Raw genomic sequence first — 20,003 nt, 5'->3', positions numbered from 1 at the left:
GAAAATGAGATTGCTAAGATTTCCTCATATGATATAAATCATATACTCTTCTCGATGACATATATGTGGTCAACCCCCTGTGTGTGTCTGTGTGCTGATCTCCCAAGAACACCAGTCAGATTGGATCAGGGCCCTTAGTAACCTCATTTTAACTTAATCTCCTCTTTATAGCCCCTCATTATAAGCTTTTCTCCCCCCCCTTTTTTTTCCATTTAGTGTGTGTTGGGGGTTCATTGTACACTCTTCCATAGAGGTTTGCATCTTTCCTTGTTGTAGCAGTGAAATACTCCATTGGTAGATAACATCATTATTTGACTGGTCCCTTATTGATAGATATTCAGGTGAAATTTCCAATGTTTTGCTATTACAATTAATTCTGAAATGAATAGCCTAATGCATGCATCTTTTTCTTCTGTCACTAGAGTAGATTCTGGGACAGGGTTGCTGGGTCAGCGGTTGAGTTTATATTTCATTTTGTGTCGTGGCTATTTTTTACACCAGTATTAAAAAAGCGTTTTTAACAAATTAACCTTCTCAGGGAGTCAGCAGCATAGTTTGTGCAGATTTCTCTGATCCTGTTAGAGGTTTTTTTTGTTTGTTTGTTTTTGGTTGCTTTTACAGTAAACCCGAAGCTCTGTGCATGTGTGTTTTGTAAACAAAAACAGAGAGGAGCCGGCGGGAAAGGTTCCCTCCGCTCTGGGGAGCGCTGTCGCTGTAGTGCCACCTCGCTGACAGCAGGTGTCGCTGTTGAATAAGGGTGTGGGTGGGCGGCGGTGGCAGGGTCAGGTCCAAGGGCCCTCCGTGTAGACCACCTGCCCCTCCCAGCTGTTTGGGAGGTGAGCTCCCCTTCAGGGTTCTGGGAGGACAAGTGCCGTCTTTCCTCTGCCTTGCTTTCAGGCCCCCTACTCCCTCCCACCCTGCAGTTTGTAACTCCTCTGCTTTAATTTTTGGGTTTGTTTTTTTTTTTCCTTATAATAATGTGGTTTGACTTTAGACATGAAAACTGGACTACGTTTCAGATGACTAGGTGTGTTGGGCCTGGCGAGCTGGGTTCTGGGTTCCCCTGGGCCCCTTCTCCCAGCCTGCTGTCCTGGAGAGACACCAGGGGACTGAGAGTCTGTATTGCCACATCCGAGGGGCTCAGCCTTCCTGGTACTCCTGCTCGTGCTCCTGGGATTCCGCCCTCCTGCACACGTTTGCTGGGTGCCTCTCCGAGCCCGCACTGCTCCCTCCCTTCCCCGCCTTCTCTGGACTGGGGACTCTGGACTCCCTCTCACCTGTACCTGCTCTGGTTCCTGGGTCAGGGTTTCTCAACAGCAGCTGTTGGCAATTTGAATGAGATCATTTTCCTTGTGTAGGACTTATTTAGGGTGGAAGGCTGAGTATTCCTGGTCCCTTCCCCCTAAATGGCAGTAGCATGCCCCAGTCACTGTGAAGACCTGGCAGGGACACCTGAGTCCACAAGTGTTCCCTAGGAAAACTGCTCCAGCCACTTCCCTCAGTCCTCAGCGGCTCCATCTGTTCCCTGTGCACGTAAGTTTATACTGCAAGTGTTTCTTTCCCCTGAGCTTCAGACTGGTTTCTCCAACCACCTGCCCATTCCCTCTACTTCTGGGTTTTTAAAAGATTTATTTTGTTTTTTATTTTTTTTTAAAGATTTTATTATTTGAGACCTTGTGCAAGAGCGAGAGAGCACCTGAGCAGGGGGAGGGGCAGAGGGAGAGGGAGACACCTCTCTGGGCGGGGAACCAATGTGGCACTTGATCTCAGAACCCTGAGATCATGACCTGAGCCGAAGGCAGATGCTCAGATTGAGCCACCCAGGTGCCCGTTTTGCACAGCTTTATGTTGTATGTAGCGGTGTATCATTTATTTGCATTTTTGTTCCATCGTATGACTATACCACAATCTCTTGATCTCTTCTATTGATAGATATTTGGGTGTTGTGTTTTTTGTTTGTTTGTTCTTTGTGTGTGAATAATGCTCTATGAATTCACTGCATACATACAATGGGGTCAGCATTAACAAATCAGCATTAACAAAGAATGAAATCTTGCCATTTGTGACAACGTGGATGGACCTTTAGAGCATTATGCTAAGTGGAATAAGACAGAGAAAGACAAATATCAAATGATCTCTCTCACGTAAGGAATCTAAAAAAAAAAAAAAAAAGAAAGAAAGAAACAACTCCAGATAGTCAAGGTTGGTGGTAGCCATGGGGGGTGGGGGCTAGCAGTAGACAGAGTAGGTAAAAGTGGTCAGAAGGTACAGACTTCCAGTTTCTGGAAGTCCTGGGCAGGTAATGTACAGCATGGCGACTATAGTTAATAATGCTGCATTGTACATTTGGAAGTTCTCATCATAAAAAACAGTTTGTGACTGTGTGTTGGTGGCTGTCAACTAGACTTACCATGCTCATTTCAGTATACAGATACCAGCTCCTTGTGTTGCACACCTGAGACTAATACGGCGGGGCCTTTCTTGCCTACTGCGGGCTGCGTCTTTCTATCACCTTCTTCACGGTACTCTTCGGTATCCGAAACACTCTGTTCACATCTGTTTCCTTATTTCCTGCCTGTCTTCCTTCACTACAACATAAGTTTATTGATGGCAGGGACCTTGTCTGTCAGCCCCTGCGTGTCCACTGGCTAGAGAGTGCTTGGCAGACAGCAGCATAGCTGACAGCTAACGGTTGGCCACTTGTAGTCCTATTGGCTCAGACCACTGCCCGAGGCTTTGTACTGCTCCTCAAAGCTCCAGAGGGCCAAGAAGAATTGTCACTATGTACTTTTCAGTACATAAAATTATGTAGCAAAAGAGACAACACGGGCTTTCCAACCAGCTGCTGGAGCAGTATTTTCATGGCAATAGTGAAGTATTTAAATTGTGCTGTGTTTATCAGGTTTAGATTCACTGCGACATTTCATCAATGATTTTTTTTTTTTAAGATTTTATTTATTCATGAGACTGAGAGAGCGAGAGAGAGAGAGGCAGAGACACAGACACAGGCAGAGGGAGAAGCAGGCTCCATGCGGGGAGCCCGATTTGGGACTCGATCCCCGGGCTCCAGCCAGGCTCACGCCCTGGGCTATAGGCAGGTGCTAAACCGCTGAGCCACCCGGGAATCTCCCATCCGTGACTTCGATGAGTTCTCATGCTGCTCTTGCTTCACGCTGTTATCCTTGGTATACGTCTGCTTTCTCTGTCTCTTTAGGGAGAATGTGAAGTGTTACAGTACCAAACTGCCTAATTGCATCCAGAGGTATTTCATTTCCCCTTTTTCTTCCAGAGGTGGATTCCTAGGGGGGTCATTAATAATTTGTTCTGAGTTGCTCTGCACGGCAGCACGTTGGTGGCTTCCTAGAATCGTAAGTGTTTCTGCTGCCTGGATTCTTGGACACATCTCTTGGTGCACACATGTGCACACTTTTCTGTGTGGTTATACTCCTAGAAGAGGTGCATAGGATAAGGTATGTGGTGAGGGCATAGAACCTGTATGTGCCCTCTGTGCGTGCACCCCTCTCCCAGCACCCCCACATGTGTACCCACTCAGAAGCTCTCTGGACCCCATCCTGTTAGGGTTTACGGGGGGTTTCCTCCAGGGGGCCTGAGATGACGCATGGACTCCATTGCCAGCCCTTCCCCCTCCCTGGGGTGAGGGGTGGGGTGGGGCCTGAAAGTTGGGAGCTTCCAGTCCTTCTTGCTCTTTCTGGCCTCCAGCCCCCACCCAGGAGCCATCCAGGAGTCCACCTGCATCACCTCATTAGGACAGAAGACGCTCCGAGTGCTCTGGTCACTTAGGAAGTGAGGAGGGCTTAAGGAGTGCCGGACTGGGCCCTGGGGGGCTGGGGACAGAGACCAGGATGGAGATTTTCTATTATTTCACATGCCCCCTTTCTCCTTTTTCTTATGTATTTTGATTTTGAATTTTTTTGTTTGGTAGTATAGGAGGAGAAACTTTTATTTTTTCTGCTTAAATATTAGCATCATTTGTGGAAAAGACTGCCCTTTTACCTCTGTTGGGATTAGGGACATTGACCCCTATACATTCAAAAACATATGTCTAGCTTTGCCCAAAAACTTAACTACGAGTAGCTTGCTGTTGCCTCCAAGCCTTATGACCGTGTATACAGTCGGCACATGCTTTGTATGTTATAGGTCTGCGCACAGTGTTCTTAAAGAGAGGCAGCTGGAGAAGGAAGGCTACTAAGGGAACAAGAAGAGGGGGGCCCGTTGTTTGCACAGGTTTGCTTCCGGACACTCTCCGTCCTGGTCCCTTGGTCCACTTGACCCACTTCCTCACTGTCACACGGCCTCACCAGAGCTTAGTAATAAGCCTTGATACCCCTAGGTGGAGTTCCCAACTTACTCTTCTTAGAGTGTCTTGGCTGTGCTCACTTGTTTGCATTTTCGTATATCTTTTAGAATTGTCTTGTCGCACTCAAAGAAGAAGTCCTGTTGGGATGTTGGCTGAGGTTGTACGGAATCTATAGACCTGGTTTGAAGAGGGTTGACAACTTCATAATGTTGAGGGTTCGACCCATGAACTTGCTCCGATTAGTCTTTAAAGCTCTGACAATTCTGCTATGTTACAGATCTGACATCTTTTAAAAACTTATTTCTACATTTTCCCATTACGATTGCCATCTTTTAAAGATTTTTCTAGCTTGCTCATACATAGAAGCACAGTTCAGTTACATGTCTGGACCTCGTAGTCAGCAGTGGTGGCAAACACTTTTTCTTACAACGCCTCTTGACTCTTCTGGACTTTGTACGCATAGCACCTATGCGTAATGGCAGTTTGACTTCCTCTTTTCTGAGCCTTATGGCTTATGTTTATTTGGCAAAGATTTATTAATTTATTAATTTTATGTCCCTTCAAATAACCAGTTTTTGGTTTAGTTTATCTTCTGTTTATTTGGTTCTTACTAGACTGGCGATGTCGTCAGCACTCGGGCCCAACAGGAAGTGCATCTGTGGCCAGATTCCTCACTCCCAGTGGCCACCCTTCTTGCCCTCGACTGTTTTCATCTTGTGCTCTTTGCTTTTCCACATTTCTGTGTGGCTTTGGTTTCATTTTGGAGCTTTCCATATAAAAGATGAGGAGGCCAGGACTTGAAATGGCATTTCTTAGTGGCAGGGCTGGGCCTCATCTTTCAACAGCCCCTGACCTTTGGAAATTGCTGCCAAATGCTGCTGCCTACTTGTTTACACGGAGTGCTCAGATCTGACAGCGTGGAGCATCACGAGGGGGCTCACAGATTTGGTGGAGTGGCCCTGGGGGCCAGCAGCCTGCCTATCTGAGCTCCATGAACAGAAAAGCTTGTGACGCCTCTTAGAGTGATGGGAAATACCATTCACTAGGAAAATAATAGACTATGTTTGATTTATGAAATTGAATCAAAATAACTAGCGGGAGTATTTTTGAAAGATAATTACCCCACCTCCTTTTTTAAAAAATACTTTATTTATTTATTCACGAGAGACACAGAGAGAGAGGCAGAGACACAGGTAGAAGGAGAAGCAGGCTCCATGCAGGGAGTGGGACTCCAGGATCACACGCTGAGCCCTGAGCCAAAGACAGCCACAAGACCACTGAGCCACCCAGGTGTCCCTGATAATTAGCCCTTTTGTTTCTTCATTTGTAAAACAAGAGGGTTTATACCTTAAAAATCCTCCTTTTTGCTGGTATAGAGTTTATATAGTCTTTGTTAGAAATGTAACTGGGATGGGCACGCACTTTGGGGGAAACAGAATTTTAATGTGTACTCTAATTTTTAGTTTTATATGCTTTTAAAAGTTTTGTTAAAATGCTAACCTAATGTTTATTCTATTTCATAATGGTTTTACTTTTTCATTTTATAGAATTAACACTGAATCCTCCAGAAGGAATTGTGGCAGGTAAGGCACTGAAGTTAACCTCTATATAATCCACTTCTAATCGCCACTGTTGCCTTCCAAGTTAATTGTGGATTTTTTTCCCCCCTGCAGGCCCCATGAATGAAGAGAACTTTTTTGAGTGGGAGGCACTGATCATGTAAGTTAGTTATGTGTAACTAGTTTTTGGACTTCAGACCTTTGAGGCTGTTTAGCAGCGGGCTGTGATCAGAAGTGTCCATTTAGAAAAAAGACTTTGCTCATCTCTTGAATTTAGTCTGCTAGTCTGAGAGCAGAAAAGAGCACAGATGTGTATCCTGAGAAATGTTTCCTTAGAGCCTGTCAAAGGTTTACTCGATTTCATTTTTGTAGAGTTTTACAGTATTAAGTTTTGAATGTTGTGTGGCTGTGCAGGGTGAGCTTCAGACAGTGTCGGGGGTTTTGACTTCAGGAAGTCCCTAAGAGCTCAAAGCTTTAAGGAGGAAAGGCCCCTTAGGACGAGGGGCTGGGATGTGGGAGGGTGTGTTTGGCGGGTGAGCCTCCAGCCCTGCGCCCCATGTGCACTTTCCCCACCCCTCCCCTCCCTTCTGTGGAGCTTCTCCTCTGCTGCTGCTTCTTTCTCTGGGCACCTCATCTGGCCTCCCATTGCCCCTGACCCCAGAATGTGGCTTAGATCTGAGGCTTAGTGTGGTTTCTGGCCCTGTTGTACAAAGATCAGGAGTGGATTTCTTTTTTTTTTTTTTTTTAATATTTTATTTATTTATTCATGAGAGACAGAGAGAGAGAGAGGCAGAGACAGGCAGAGGGAGAAGCAGGCTCCATGCAGGGAGCCCGACGTGGGACTCGATCCCAGGTCTCCATTATCACACCTTGGGCTGCAGGCGGCACTAAACCGCTGCGCCACCAGGGCTGCCCAGGAGTGGATTTCATACTGCACTTTAGTGATGTTACTTAGAAGGGGCCAAGATGGACCCCTGATTCTAGAGTGTTCTATGGTCCTATGAGCTAGGCTCTTTGTTTGCCTTCCTTGTACTTTAGATGTGCAGTTTTTGGCCATCTGTAGACTTACTATATTTTTAACAAAATGTGGTTAGTTAAAATATATTAAGTTGAAATTTATCCCCAGTCTCCCACTTTTTTCATTAGTAAAATCGATGGTTCAATCATTTGGCAGGTGTTGGGATTGGATTTTTGTTGGCTTGAGAAACACTGTATGGGAGGGGCCAGGGCAAGCGTGCACTTCAGACATCATCACACTTTGTGAATCTGCCCAGTGCCTACATCTCATTAGTTCTTAATGCTTTATGTGTTTTAATTTTTATGTTGAAAAAGGTTTTATTTATTCACTTGAGAGAGAGAGCAGGAGCTGGGGGGAGGCAGAGGCAGAGGGAGAGGGAGAAGCAGACTCCCCACTGAGCAGAGAGCCAGACCTAGGGCTCCATCCCAGGACCCTAGGATCAGGACCTGAGCTGAAGGCAGACGCTCAGCCACCTGAGCCACCAGCCAGGCGCCTCGATGCTTTATAAGTTTCAGAAACAGATTGCTGCTACATGTTGTCTGTGGAGGTTAGATTAATACATGGAAATCAATGAGAAAATGAAGTTTTTTTGATAAGCAAAATATTTTAAAAATCATCAATAAATACTATCCAGAGAAAATACAGCAAGCACAATGTCTCCTGATAATTTGTAATACTCTACTTGCTTGAGCCTATGATGCCCATTATTTTCTGTGTGTTTAAATATTTTTGGCATGAGGATGTCTTTACAATCTGTATTTGTGTCTCAACTGCTATTGTATCTTTTGTCTCTGAAAGCAATACAGTGGGATGGTGAGTCCTGCTCAGCAGTGTCCTATGTCTAATGGAACATGGCATTGTCCACTGTGTCAGCCATAGATCCTTTTATTTTTTAGGAAGCAGAGATTCCATCACATAAACTTGATTTGTACCCCCTTTTTCCATTTTCTGAACCCCATGTATTCTCTCTGTGTTCAGGCAGCCACCTGTGCATGCCACCTGGGCAGCCAGCCTGGTAGAGTACATGGGTTGTTGGAAGGCTTGAGCGCACAGGTCAGTGGGCCCCTGGCAGGGCTTCCATCTTGCAAGATACTGCTTGTGCCCATCAGCAGACTTAGAAGCCTTTTATTTATTTATAGCTCTTTATAAATCTTTTTATATTTTTAATTTATTTTTATTTTTTATTTTTAAAATTTATTTATTTAAAAAAAATTTTTTTTAGAAGCCTTTTAAAGGGACATGTGAGCCTTCCTGTATGGTTTCTAAAAAAGTGTTAGGCTAACTAAACTTGTTAGGGTAACTATTACTAATTTTAGATGAACACTATAAAATTAAAACCAATATTTTGAAAACACACATTAGTACTTAGTTGCAAAGGCAACAAAAGCAGAAATCAAGTAGCATGTCAGCTGAAGCTTCTGCATAGCCCAGGAAATCATGGACATAATGAAAAGGCCACCTACTGATTGGGAGAAAATATTTGTGATTCATAGCTCTGATGAGGGCTTAGTACCCAAAATATAAAAGGAACTCACATAACTCAATAGCAAAAAAATAAACAATCAAACAATGGGCAGAGGATCTGAATAGACATTTTTTTAAAGAAGACATCCACATGGCCAATAGGTACATGGGAAGGTGCTCACCATCACTCATCATCGGGGGAATGCAGATCTGAACCACAATGAGGCATCACCTCACACCTGTCAGCGTGGATATGACACAAAAGACAAGAAACACAGGATGCCTGGGTAGTTCAGTGCTTTAGCGCCTGCCTTCGGCTCAGGGTGTGATCCTGGGGTCCCGGGATCGAGTTCCGCATCGGGTTCCCTGCATGGAGCCTGCTTCTCCCTCTGCCTGTGTCTCTGCCTCTCTCTCTCTGTCTCTCATGAATAAATAAATAAAATATTTAAAAAAAAAAAAAGATAAGAAACAAGTGTTGGAGAGGATGTGGAGAAAGGGGATCCCTCGAGCACCATGCAAGCTGGTGCAGCTGCTCCTGAGAACAGTGTGGAGGTTCCTCAATAGCTAAAAATAGTTTCTTGAGGAACGACCCAGCATTTGCACTTCTGGGTATTTACCCCAAAGAGAGTGAAAACACCAATTCACAAAGATACCCGCGACTCCTATGTTCACTGCAGCATTATTTATAGCAGCCAAGACATGGAAGCAACCTGAGTTGCTCTCTACCAGTGGATGAATGGATAAAAGATAGAGTGTGTATACACATGTACGTGTGCACACACACGAGTAACACCTATAAAAAATGAAATCTTGCCATTTGTGAAAACGTGGATGGACCTTGAGGATATTATGCTAAGTGAAATAATTCAGAGAAAGATAAATACCATATGATCTCACTTATAGGTAGAATCTAAAAAACAAACAAACAAAAAAACAACCCCAAATTCATACAGAGAACAGGTTGATGGTTGCCAGAGGTGCTGGGGGTGAGTGAAAAGGGTGAAGCAGGACAAAAGGTACAGACTTCCAGTTAGAGAATAAATCTGTCTGGGGAAAGGAACGGACGGCATGGTTAGTATGGTCAGTAACGTTGTAGTAGGTATTTGAGTCTTCGAGACAGTAAACCTTACAGGTTCTCATCACAAGAAGTTTGTGACTTTGTACATAATGAATGTTCACTAGGTTAACTGTGGCGATCACTGTGTAGCGTCTACCGGTAGTGAATCCTTACGCTGTACACCTGAAACGTAATGTTGTGTGTCAGTTATGCCTCAATTAAAAAAAAGTAATAAGAGCTTTTTCAGTGCTTTTACATTTGAAGAAGGCTTTTGCATTAGTATGGAGTTCCCCTGCCTCGGGGTTTGGTGAGCCTGTGGGTCTTGGTCCTGTTCCAGGCTCTTTTACAAACAAGAGGCCGTTTACAAATGTTCTTAAAACGTCTATTAAGGAATTAACTGTCCTCCCATTGATCGGTCTCACGTTGCTATTTTGGCAGACAGCTGGCTGAGTTTTATTCCTTATGATAGGTTTTCTTTCTCTCTTTTTTATTCTTTAATTGTCTCCGGAGTGTCCTCCGTACTGGTGTTTCTGAGACTACGCTTGCCTCATTTCCTGGGAGGCACAGAGCTGCCACGTTCGTAGCACTGCTAACCCGTGGGGCCTCCATCTCTTCTTGGCTGTGTTGTAAGGAAAACATCTTTTCAGGTGCTTGGGCTGCAGGTACTGAGTGCCTCTTGCCTGAGGATGCAGGTGTGTCCTAGGTGACCCCACATCTCCCCGAGAGAACGAGAGAACGAGGTGGAGGCTGTATGATGGGAATGCAGCAAATTAATGAGCAAGAGGAGAACGAAAGAATAAAATTGCCATAGCCTCTTCCCTGATGAAAAGTAGAAGGCAACTCTGGTGTACCAGGCTGGCTCAGTCAGAAGAGCGTGCAACTCTTGATCTTGGGGTTGTGAGTTCAAGCCCCATGTGGGTGTAGAGAGCGCTTAAATAAAAACTTTAAAAATCAGTTAAAAAAAAAAAGTAGAAGGTAGCTCTGATGCTGTCAGCTGAGCTTATGGTGGAGTTTGAGCGTATGGCCAGGAAGAGGGCCGGGACTTCCCATCAGTCAAAGAGATGGGGGCCATGGGGCTGCATGGCCGGCATGGCCTCATGCTCTCGGGCCAGCCACGCTTCACTTGTTGGGATCATCATCCTTTTTTTTTTTTTTTTGTAATAATAATAAATTTATTTTTTATTGGTGTTCAATTTGCCAACATACAGAATAACACCCAGTGGGGATCATCATCCTTTTAGACAAGTGGCATCACAGTCCGCCTCTTCAGGTCGAGTCTGTGGCCTGTGCGACCTTGTTGCCCTGGACTGTGGGTGGGGAGCTGAGGTCCTTGCCTGCACACGGTTGGAGGCTTCCGTAAGAACAGGGAGCTCGGTGCTGCAGGCCGGCTGTCTGTCGTCGTGGCTAGAAAAGGTGCAAAGGCCTCTGGGATCGTGCGGCCCGGTTCTGTCCTCCCCCAGCGTTCTTGGAGCAGCTGGCCTTAGTGATCTCCCTGCCTGAGCCACCGCCTAGCCGCTGTCCCCTCCAGGCCAGAGGCTCTGGCAAAACGAGGAGCTTCCCTTCCCTCCCGGTGCTTGGGGACCCTTCGCTACTCCCCCACATGTCACAGCCACGGGTACGAGGAGCCCCGGGCTGTGCTCCCCCTCCGTCGGTGCTCAGCCTGGGGGCCAGACGCAGAGGTCACGGTCGAGGTGGCCTCCGTCTCCGCCGGGCCTGCTCCCTGCGGAAGGCCGTCCCGCGTGTCTCCTGGCGGTGCCGCGCCTGCTGACAGAAGCCGTGGCACTGAGAGAGCTGTCCTCCTCCACCGCGGGCCCGGGGGCCTGGCAGCAGCCCTGTGCAGGAGGAGGTCTGTTGCCGCGCTCGCTGCGGTAGTGGAAACATCCTTGTCCGCCGTGCCGTCCCGCGTGGGAATGCCACGGCAATTCAGACAGAATCAGGATCTGGCCTGGAAGGGAAGCTGCTGCGTGCCCGTGAGCAGGAAAGCAAATGGGGACAATGGGCATGGACCAGTGTTGTCACTGGGGTGATGTCATTGCCCGCCCCTCAGGACACGGGTGGTGTCAGGGGACAGTTGCGGCTGGTGCAGCGGGCGGTAGCGGAGCTCAGTCCCCGCATCTCGTGGGAGGCTGCCGAGCGCCTCGCTGCCCGACAGCCGCTCGCAGCAGCACGGGCCTGTTGGTTTCCTGATGACTGATGATGTCGAGCGTCTTTCCACAGGCTTACTAGCCATGCATATGTCTTTGGTGAACTTCAGAACTTGTGCCCATTTTTTAATTGGGTCGTCGTCGTCTTATTGAGTCATAAGAATTCTTTATATATTTTGGATACAAGTCCCTTTTCAGATACGCGATTTTCAGATACTTTCTTGCAGTCTGACTTTCCTTTTTCATTTTCATTTTTTTTTTTTTTTTAAGATTTTTATGTATTTATTCAGAGAGAGAGAGAGAGAGAGAAGCACAGACACAGGCAGAGGGAGCAGCAGGCTCCATGCAGGGAGCCCGACATGGGACTCAATCCCGGGTCTCCAGGATCCCGCCCTGGGCTGAAAGCAGCGCTAAACCACTGAGCCACCCGGGCTGCCCTCCTTTTTCATTTTCTTAATGGGGTCTTTTGAAGCTGAAAGGTTTTTAATTTAGATGAGGTGCAGTTTAGCAGTTTTTTTCTTTTATGGATCATGCTTTGGTGCCATACAACCCAAGGTTGCAAAGATTTTCTTTTGTGTTTTATATTTGTAGCTCTCTTACATTTACCTTTACATTCTTGATCCATTTTGGATATGGCATCCAGGAGGAGTCCAACGTCATTTGTGTGTGGCTGTCCAGTTTCCTTGACACCTTTGTCAAAAATCAACTGACCATAAATGTAGGGGTGTATGTTTGGGCTCTGAATTTGGTCCCATTGATCTGGGCCTGTGCTGCCCCCACTGCCACACAGTCCTCGTTCCTGTAGCTTTATAGGACGGTTTGGAACTGGAAAGTGAGTCCTCCATTTTGTTCTCCTTTCTCAAGATTGTTTTGCCCCTTCGTGGGTCCTTGGCATTTCCATCTGAATTTGAGGGTCAGCGTGTCGGTTTCTGCAGAGAAGCCAGCTGGGTTTCCCCGGGGATTATGTGGAGTCCCTGGTCACTTTGAGGACTGTGGGCGTCTGCACAGTCTTGAGTGTCTGGCACGTCTCTCCACTTTGTTGGGTCTTTTCAAATTCCTGTCAGCAGTGCCATGATACATTTTTAATTTGTGAAAACCCAGTTTTGGGGACAAAAATGTGAATTTATGCACAGAGAGACAAGCTTGGAGAGTGACCATACTTACTGTGTCTGCCTCTGCCTTGGGGAGGCGATGCTGGAGGGGGTGGAGAGGGGGAGTATTCTGTTTTTATTTTATATACTTCATTTATTTGAGTGTTTTCCAACAGACTTTTCTGGTTCAAGTCAGTTTAGGTCGTAAGAGTTGTTGTCTGTCAGGACTATGAAGTTCCTGGACGGTAGACTGACTTAGTCCGCTCTAACTGTAGGTCGGATACGGTGGATTTCAGGTTCTCAGACGTGTCTGGAGCACCGAGTCCCCACCTTAGAGACCGCCTGCAGCCTCCTTTTGAACAGGTTCAGTCCGGGCCGGTGACACAGAAGAAAGCCTGTGTTTGCTCCTGCTGAGCTCTCCCGCGGCGGAGGGCGACGAGACAAGGTCACGAACCACTGTCGGGCTGCATCTGCCGAGCCCCCCGCTCCGTCCCAGCGGAGCCCCCCTGCTCCTCGCCTCCTAGAGCCCGAGCCGCCTTTCCTGCGGGGCTGTGGGTTCCCGGCGCCCCCACCCAGAGGGGCCTGGGGCCCTCATGCTGCTCCTTCTGTCACTGCGGGGGGTGAAGCCCAGCAGCTGGAGGGATCCGAGGCCAGGAGCACAGGGCAGAGCCGCAGTGCTCTCCCTTCCAGAGCACCCCAGCGTGGGGGGGCCGTGCAAGCGGGGGTGCTAGTGAGCCGGGGGGGCCGTGGGGGGTGGTGCCATGCTGGTGAGCCGCTTTCCCTGAGCCTGGGCGCCGGGTGCAGGGAGGTGACGCCCGTGCTGATAGCAGATGCCCTCCTGGCCCTCGCGGGGTGCTCTGTGGGGTCCCGGCCCCGGCAGGGTGTGCCACCGAGCAGCAGGCCCCTCTGTCGCAGCCACGGGGGTGTGACCGGAGAGTAAGCCCGCTCGGTCCCCGTGGCCGAGACCCTCGTCCCAGGCGGGTTTGAGACCTGGTGTCCACGTGTCGGCCGGGTGCCGGGCAGGTGGCTCCCGTCCAGGCCGCCCTCTGCCCCCCGGCCGCCGTCCCGGAGCCACGCCGAGGGCGCAGCGGGGAGGGTCGCTGCTTCGCTTAACTGAGCACCTCTCTGGGTCTTCTCGGGCCCTGCGGCAGGCGCGACCCTGGGTGGCCAGCTCTCGACCCCGGGCGTCCCCTGGGCGGTGCTCGGCCGTCGGGGGGAAGTCCCCGCCCAGCCTGCAGCCGCTCCCGTCCTCAGGCTCCGTCGGGCTCTGCGGGCCGAGAGTTCAGTGAGTAGACGGACAGTGATGTGCAGGCTTTGAAGAATTGACATTTGTTTTCAGTAAATTTGTTTCCTTCCTTCTTGTACTTTGTTTTTCCTGTAATTTTCCCTTCTTGTACCTTTATTTTTGAGATGAGGCGTTTCGTGACAGGGCGGTGAGGCTGTCTGGAGCGTGGCACCAACACTCGTCCCAAGATGACGCCGATTATGCCTCTCGGTCCTGGTTCCGGAGGTGCCCCGAGTCTGCAGGCTCGGCCGCCCTCGGGGCCTCGGAGGGAGGAAACCCTCGGTTCACACCAGTAGCCAGCGAGGGCATTTGAAAAGAGCTTTGATACCTAAGATGCGGGAGCACTTGAGGAAATGTTTGATCATGCTTCCCAGGCTATGGACGACCCAGTGGATTTTTTTTTTTTTAATGTTAAAGAAAGCCCTATTATGAGAAACAAAGAACTGTTATCAGAGTGTTGAGCAAATACCATTTGGCTCATTCCAGAACACTACCCAGACCTTTTGTTCTCCCCTGCCGGGGCCGTGCCAGGAATACGGAGGCATTGGCAAGCACTCCCGACATACGCCAGGGTTGCTTTCGGAGACACTGCCTGTTTGCCCAGCCTTCGGAGTTAGCAGTTTGAACCGCGTTGGGCTCCTAACTCCTGTACCGCCTTAGGACGTCAGCTGCGCCTGTCATCACTGTACTTCGACTTTGCTAACAGTGACGTGAGGGCAGCACTTCCAGACGCCTTTTATCAGGGGCCTGTGGACCATGAACAGGGTGGCATTTATCATCTGCCGGGAGCTCCTGTACTGGAAGAGGCGTGGGATGATCATAAATCTCTCATCTTCAGTCTGTGCTGGGTCTGCGTGCAGAGGAAGAGGCGTCCAGGACAGCTGTCCAGGAAGCGCAGAGCAGGCCTCGGACGGCCTGGTCCGGCAGCCAGCTGGTGGCGGTGGTGGCACTGGTGCTCTGTGCCGCCTGCAGCTCCTCCTCTGGGACGGATGCCCTGCCCGGCACCGGAGTCAGCCTGGCCCCACGCTTGTACCTCTTCATGTGGCTTTCCCTGTCCTGGTTTCATGCCAAGGCTCCGGGCGGTGTTGTGACACTCACCCCTCCAACACAGAGTAGCTATTCACTGTGGTTTTTCCCCAAAGTAGCAAGGACACAATTTTCAGAATCAAGGTCGGTCTCTTAAATAGAAGAAAAAAATTGGCTCCCGAAACACTTCTCGCCTTGTTCTCATTTTGACTATTTTACTGCGGCCCATCCCCCTTTCTGCCGGGGCGCAGTCCTGGCCTCCACTGCACTGGTGCCATCGAAGGCCTGAGCATCCACACCAAGTGATAGGAAAGCCTCTGTTCAGTTTCTTTTTGAAGTTTTTATATTCCTTTAATTGTGGAGATAAACATTGTTTATATTGTTTTGCAAGTTTATGTTATTACCGAATCATAATTTTTTTTTAAGATTTTTTGTTTATTCACAAGAGACACAGAGAAAGATGCAGAGACACAGGCAGAGGGAGAAGCAGGCCCCCTGTGGAGAGCCCGATGCAGGACTCGATCCCAGGACCCCCGGGGTCATGCCCTAGGCCGGAGGCAGACGCTCGACCACTGAGCCACCCAGGCATCCCTGAATCATAATTTTGTTGATTTGAAACAAATTTGTACTTTAAAAAATGATTTTCAAAAAGTGAAAGTTGTTTTGTAATAAATATACTTTGGTAATTTTTTTTCCTGTGCCTTACCTTGTATTCGTTTTGGAAGGCGGCACGTCTGCCGTGTTGAGCTGCTCCTGCAGTGGCTGGGCCTGGGTCTCCTGGTGCCGCGCGTCGTAGAGCTAACACTGGTCATGGCTTGGAGAGACAGGCCTTTCTAAAGGGACCTCTCCGCTCACGCAGAGCCGGTGGTAGCTGCCACTGTCTTGGAGTCTTCCGTTTTCCAAAGACTTACACAGGCAGCGACTCTTGCACATTCATAAGTGAGGTTTGTGAGGGAGGAATCTTTCCCTCCTGAGCTGGGGGCTCTTCCTCTCTGCTGCCTTTGTGTCTCACACGTGGCTCAGGATAGTGTTGATTTACATGTACATTTTAAAGTTTGACAGGACTTAGAAGTGGTTCAGTCCGTTTCTGCCTCTCTCCGTGTGATGAGGAGGGAAGCCCGGGCAGACGGGCATGCAGGTGCCCGGTGACTGTGTGTTCAGGTGACCGCGCTGGCACGGGCTGTGGCATGTGGCACGGCTCTGCAGGCCGGGCTGGCAGCTCGGATGCGTGTGGCACGCCTGGCCTTGTGCGGGAGCCGTAGTCAGTGATCACATGTGTGCTGTCTATCTGTTTCTTGAAGGTTACAAAACCATTCTTAGGCACATGTAAAAATTAAAAATAGCCTTTGAAATAGTAACTCTTACCCCTTCATTTAATCCAATAGTCGTGCTGTAACATGTGCATAATTTATATCTTTATCTTAAAGTGCAATTATAGCACACATACAGAAAAACAAAATCCCTTGGGTCTCACAACATTGCTATTAGTTCTTTATTAATGCAAAACCTGTGCCTGTAATTCCATGTTTGTGCTTGTACCTAAGACTTAAACCAGATTGGGATGGGATGATGAGATGTTACTTTCCCATTCAGAAAAATGTACTAGTGCATCACTGTTTTTTACATAATCCTTTCATGTGCATTTGTAAAGCAGTAGAAATTTCCTAGCTCCTTCCTACAGTGGGCTGGACATGGAAAACCACTTGACTTGAGTGTTTCTGTCTCCTAGGGGCCCAGAGGACACCTGCTTTGAGTTCGGTGTCTTTCCTGCCGTTCTCAGCTTCCCGCTGGATTACCCATTAAGTCCCCCAAAGATGAGATTTACCTGTGAGATGTTCCATCCCAACAGTAAGTGCTCTGGGGAGTGGTTTCCATAGCACCAGGCGAGGCTTGGGGTTGCGTGTGGGTGACAGGTGCTGTCAGTGATGTAGGACATGGAACAAGTTATCTGTGTTTTGACCTGTAGCCACTTGGTCCTGGTGGTGTTGACGTCAGTTGAAGGACGGTGTAATGTATATGAAGAAAAGTGCCATCTGACCTGTCCGCTCCTCCTTCCAGCGGGTGGGTAGAGCGCTTTGCCAGCCTCCGCCAGCCTCCGGCGGTGTGGTTAACAGTGGGGACCACTCAGAGCAACCTAGGTTTTCAACCACAGGGCATTGGTTAACTAAGCTGCACTAGACCATATGTTAGAATGCTGCTTAGATATTTCAAATGCTCTAGAGTGATATTTAATAATACAGAATGACACTTGTTCTATATCAAATGATTGAAAAGCAGCTTACGTTTAATCACACTTGTTACAATTTACTTTTTTCGATAAAAATTCACATGTAATGTATATAACTGTAAACGTAGCACAAAAATGTTGGAAGTGATCTTTTTCAATAATGGGATCTTTTTTCTGTCTCTAAATCTTTTTTCTAAAATAAACATGTATTTTAAAGGGGAAAAAAGGTCATTAAATAAATTTACTGGACTTAAGTTGGCAGAGTGTCTAGTAGTAGGGATTGGAATTCCTGAATGGCTGTGGTTGTTTATTTCTTCCTTTTATAAGAGGGGATTATAGATAAGAGAATTAGTAAGAAAATGTGTTGTATCTTTAATGATCATATTTAGTATAATGTTCCTTTTTATTTTTTTATTTTATTTTATTATTATTTTTAAAGATTTTATTTATTCATGATAGTCCCACAGAGAGAGACAGAGAGGCAGAGACACAGGCAGAGGGAGAAGCAGGCTCCATGCAGGGAGCCCGATGTGGGACTCGATCCCGGGTCTCCAGGATAAGGCCCCGGGCCAAAGGCAATCGCCAAACCGCTGCGCCACCCAGGGATCCCAATGTTCCTTTTTATAAACGGTGATTGTCACTAAAAATCATGATCTTAGTGGTTGTGGAGAAGAAAAGTAAGATACACTGGTAGAAATGAAATTTTTTCTTACTTGAAACTGATTCCTTTCCCTATGCTTCTCCACATATAAAAGAGGTAAAGGCTAATTTAATCCATGAGAGCGTTTATAGAATTTTCTGAGCCTTTGACACCCCCTGGCTTACAAGCGACCCCACCCGCCCTGCAGTCCTCCCGTAGCCTGCCTGCCTGAGCACCTCCACGCAGGGGACCCTGCCCAGACCCCTGCCCCCTTCCCCCTGCATAGGGTCACAGGATTGCCCAGCTGGGGAGATGCTCCCCTGCTCCCCTGTTGGACTTGCTGTCCAAACCCTCGTTTGGAACTTCTTGTGTCCCGCTGATGTTACGTGTGAGCAGTTTGCTCCTCAGGGGGACCGTTTTGAACGCAGTTACGTATGCACGGTAGGTGCTCAGAAACCCTCCTCTCGAGAAGGCTGGCCGTGAGGTGGCGGCGGTCGAGGTTGGGTGGTGCGAGCGTGTGGGCGTCCATCATACTGGGATGACTGGCCTGTGTTTAGGATTTTCTTTCAGGCAGAGTTTAAAAATCTGTTACGATAGAGTTAATTGAAAAAGTTAACAATTTTAAATTGATTGTAAAATGTGACTATAAAGAGGATTGCAGGCAATTACAAAATAATGAGATTGTATCGAAGATAAGCACATTCTTGAGAATAGTGCCTGTGACATGCTGTCAGAGACCTGTGTGGTCGCAAACTGATGATTTGATCGTGTACCCAGAAGAACAATGACGTTTTTCATGTTAAAATAATTGATACAAGTAGCTTTGAAATTTGGCCTTATTGTAAGTGGATATGTTATTTTTATTTTGTAAAAATTATTTTTGAGAACTACTTAGTAGGCTCAGCAATATCATAAAAATCGGTCAATCCATAAATACTTAAAAATAATTCATATTTGCAGAGACTTGCTGGATAAAGGGTGAACAGATAATAAAAGGTAGGGGCTTGGACCATCAGGAGCTCCCAGTCTGAGGCAGGGATAGATGTGGATGAGAAAACACAGATAAATGTAAAACCATACCGGGAGGCCAGGGGGGTGCCCTTTGGAGGTGGTGGTTGAGCTCAGGGTCTGCAGGAAGAGCAGTAGGAGTCACCCAGTGATCTGTGAGGTGGGGAGGGTCTAGCACATGCAAAGGCCCCATGTAAGGAGCAAAGGGGATGGACCAGGTCAAGTTGGTCAGTAAGAAGGATTTTGGTATTTGTGCCAGGGGCAGTGGAGATCCACTGAGGGAGTCGGAGAGCGGGAGGGAGTAGCATGGCCAGTGTGGTCTTTAAGGGTCACTGGCTGTGGAGTAGGGGACAGATTGCAGGGCGGACACCAAGGTGGTGGGCCTGCGGAGAGAGGGGCCAGCAGCGTGGAAACAAGCTCGGGCATTGACAAGGGAGGGGTTGGCTGGGGAGTTAGAGGGAGGCTTGGGTCATGAAACTGAGACACCCCACCCCGTGAGACAGGAGGGGGCAGGGCTACAGCTGCTTCTCTGTGTTCCTCGGGTGCCGCCGAAGTTGGAACCCTCATGGCAGAGAGACTGTGCAAGCCAAGGGTGCCCAGGCCCCTCGGGCGTCCTGCCGTCCACGACAGACTCACACATGTTCCTTTTGCAAGAAGTCGCACAGGTTCTGGGTAGCCAGAGAGCAGAAACTGCTGGATGGGGTGGACGGAAGAACAAGGAACGGGACACCAGAGAGGCCCGTAGAGCCACTCAGCTTCCTCAGTGGTCGTGGGGTTCTGAGCTCATGAGTGAAGGGGAATTACGTAAATTTATTCTAAATTGTCGATTGTTAAAAAAAATAAATAAATAAATAAATAAATAAATTGTCGATTGTTTCTATCATTGTAGCTCACTGGTCTTACAGTTTTATAGTTGAGTCTGTCCTTAGCACACACAGAACCATCTGAGGATCTGCCTGTGTAAAAGAGAAGTGACCGGTGCTGCTGTGTCCCCAACAGGACTGAGCGCACACCGCGAATTGAAACGCATTTTTCTCTACCCATACCGCGGGGGTCTGGTTCCTGATGCTGCGTGCTGGGATGGGTTAGATTGGACACGGCCGACCTCCAGAGGCACGGGGGGCCGGCTGTCCCCGGGAAAGTCAGGGCACCTTCCTCCTTGATGT

General features: G+C 48.1%; 1 protein-coding gene across 7 annotated transcripts in view; it reads left to right on the top strand.

Moving 5' to 3' along the window:
* Window positions 1-20,003, top strand: part of UBE2G2 (ubiquitin conjugating enzyme E2 G2) — a 38,449-nt gene that overhangs the window by 13,310 nt on the left and 5,136 nt on the right. For 4 of the 7 annotated variants that reach the window (XM_025462157.3, XM_025462158.2, XM_025462162.3 and 1 more), the window contains exons 2-4: window positions 5,866-5,901; window positions 5,992-6,037; window positions 16,692-16,810. In XM_025462157.3, the coding sequence (XP_025317942.1) occupies window positions 5,866-5,901; window positions 5,992-6,037; window positions 16,692-16,810 (201 nt within the window). Of the gene's footprint in view, window positions 1-1,358; window positions 1,534-5,865; window positions 5,902-5,991; window positions 6,038-7,923; window positions 7,949-16,691; window positions 16,811-20,003 lie in introns of those variants that run through there. The other 3 variants (XM_025462159.3, XM_025462161.2, XM_025462164.3) reach the window with 3 other exon arrangements.

Source organism: Canis lupus, chromosome 31 (genome assembly GCF_003254725.2).
Source record: "Canis lupus dingo isolate Sandy chromosome 31, ASM325472v2, whole genome shotgun sequence".
In the NCBI taxonomy this organism is placed as follows: Eukaryota; Metazoa; Chordata; class Mammalia; order Carnivora; family Canidae; genus Canis; species Canis lupus.
This window is presented reverse-complemented; position numbering and strand designations above follow the sequence as displayed.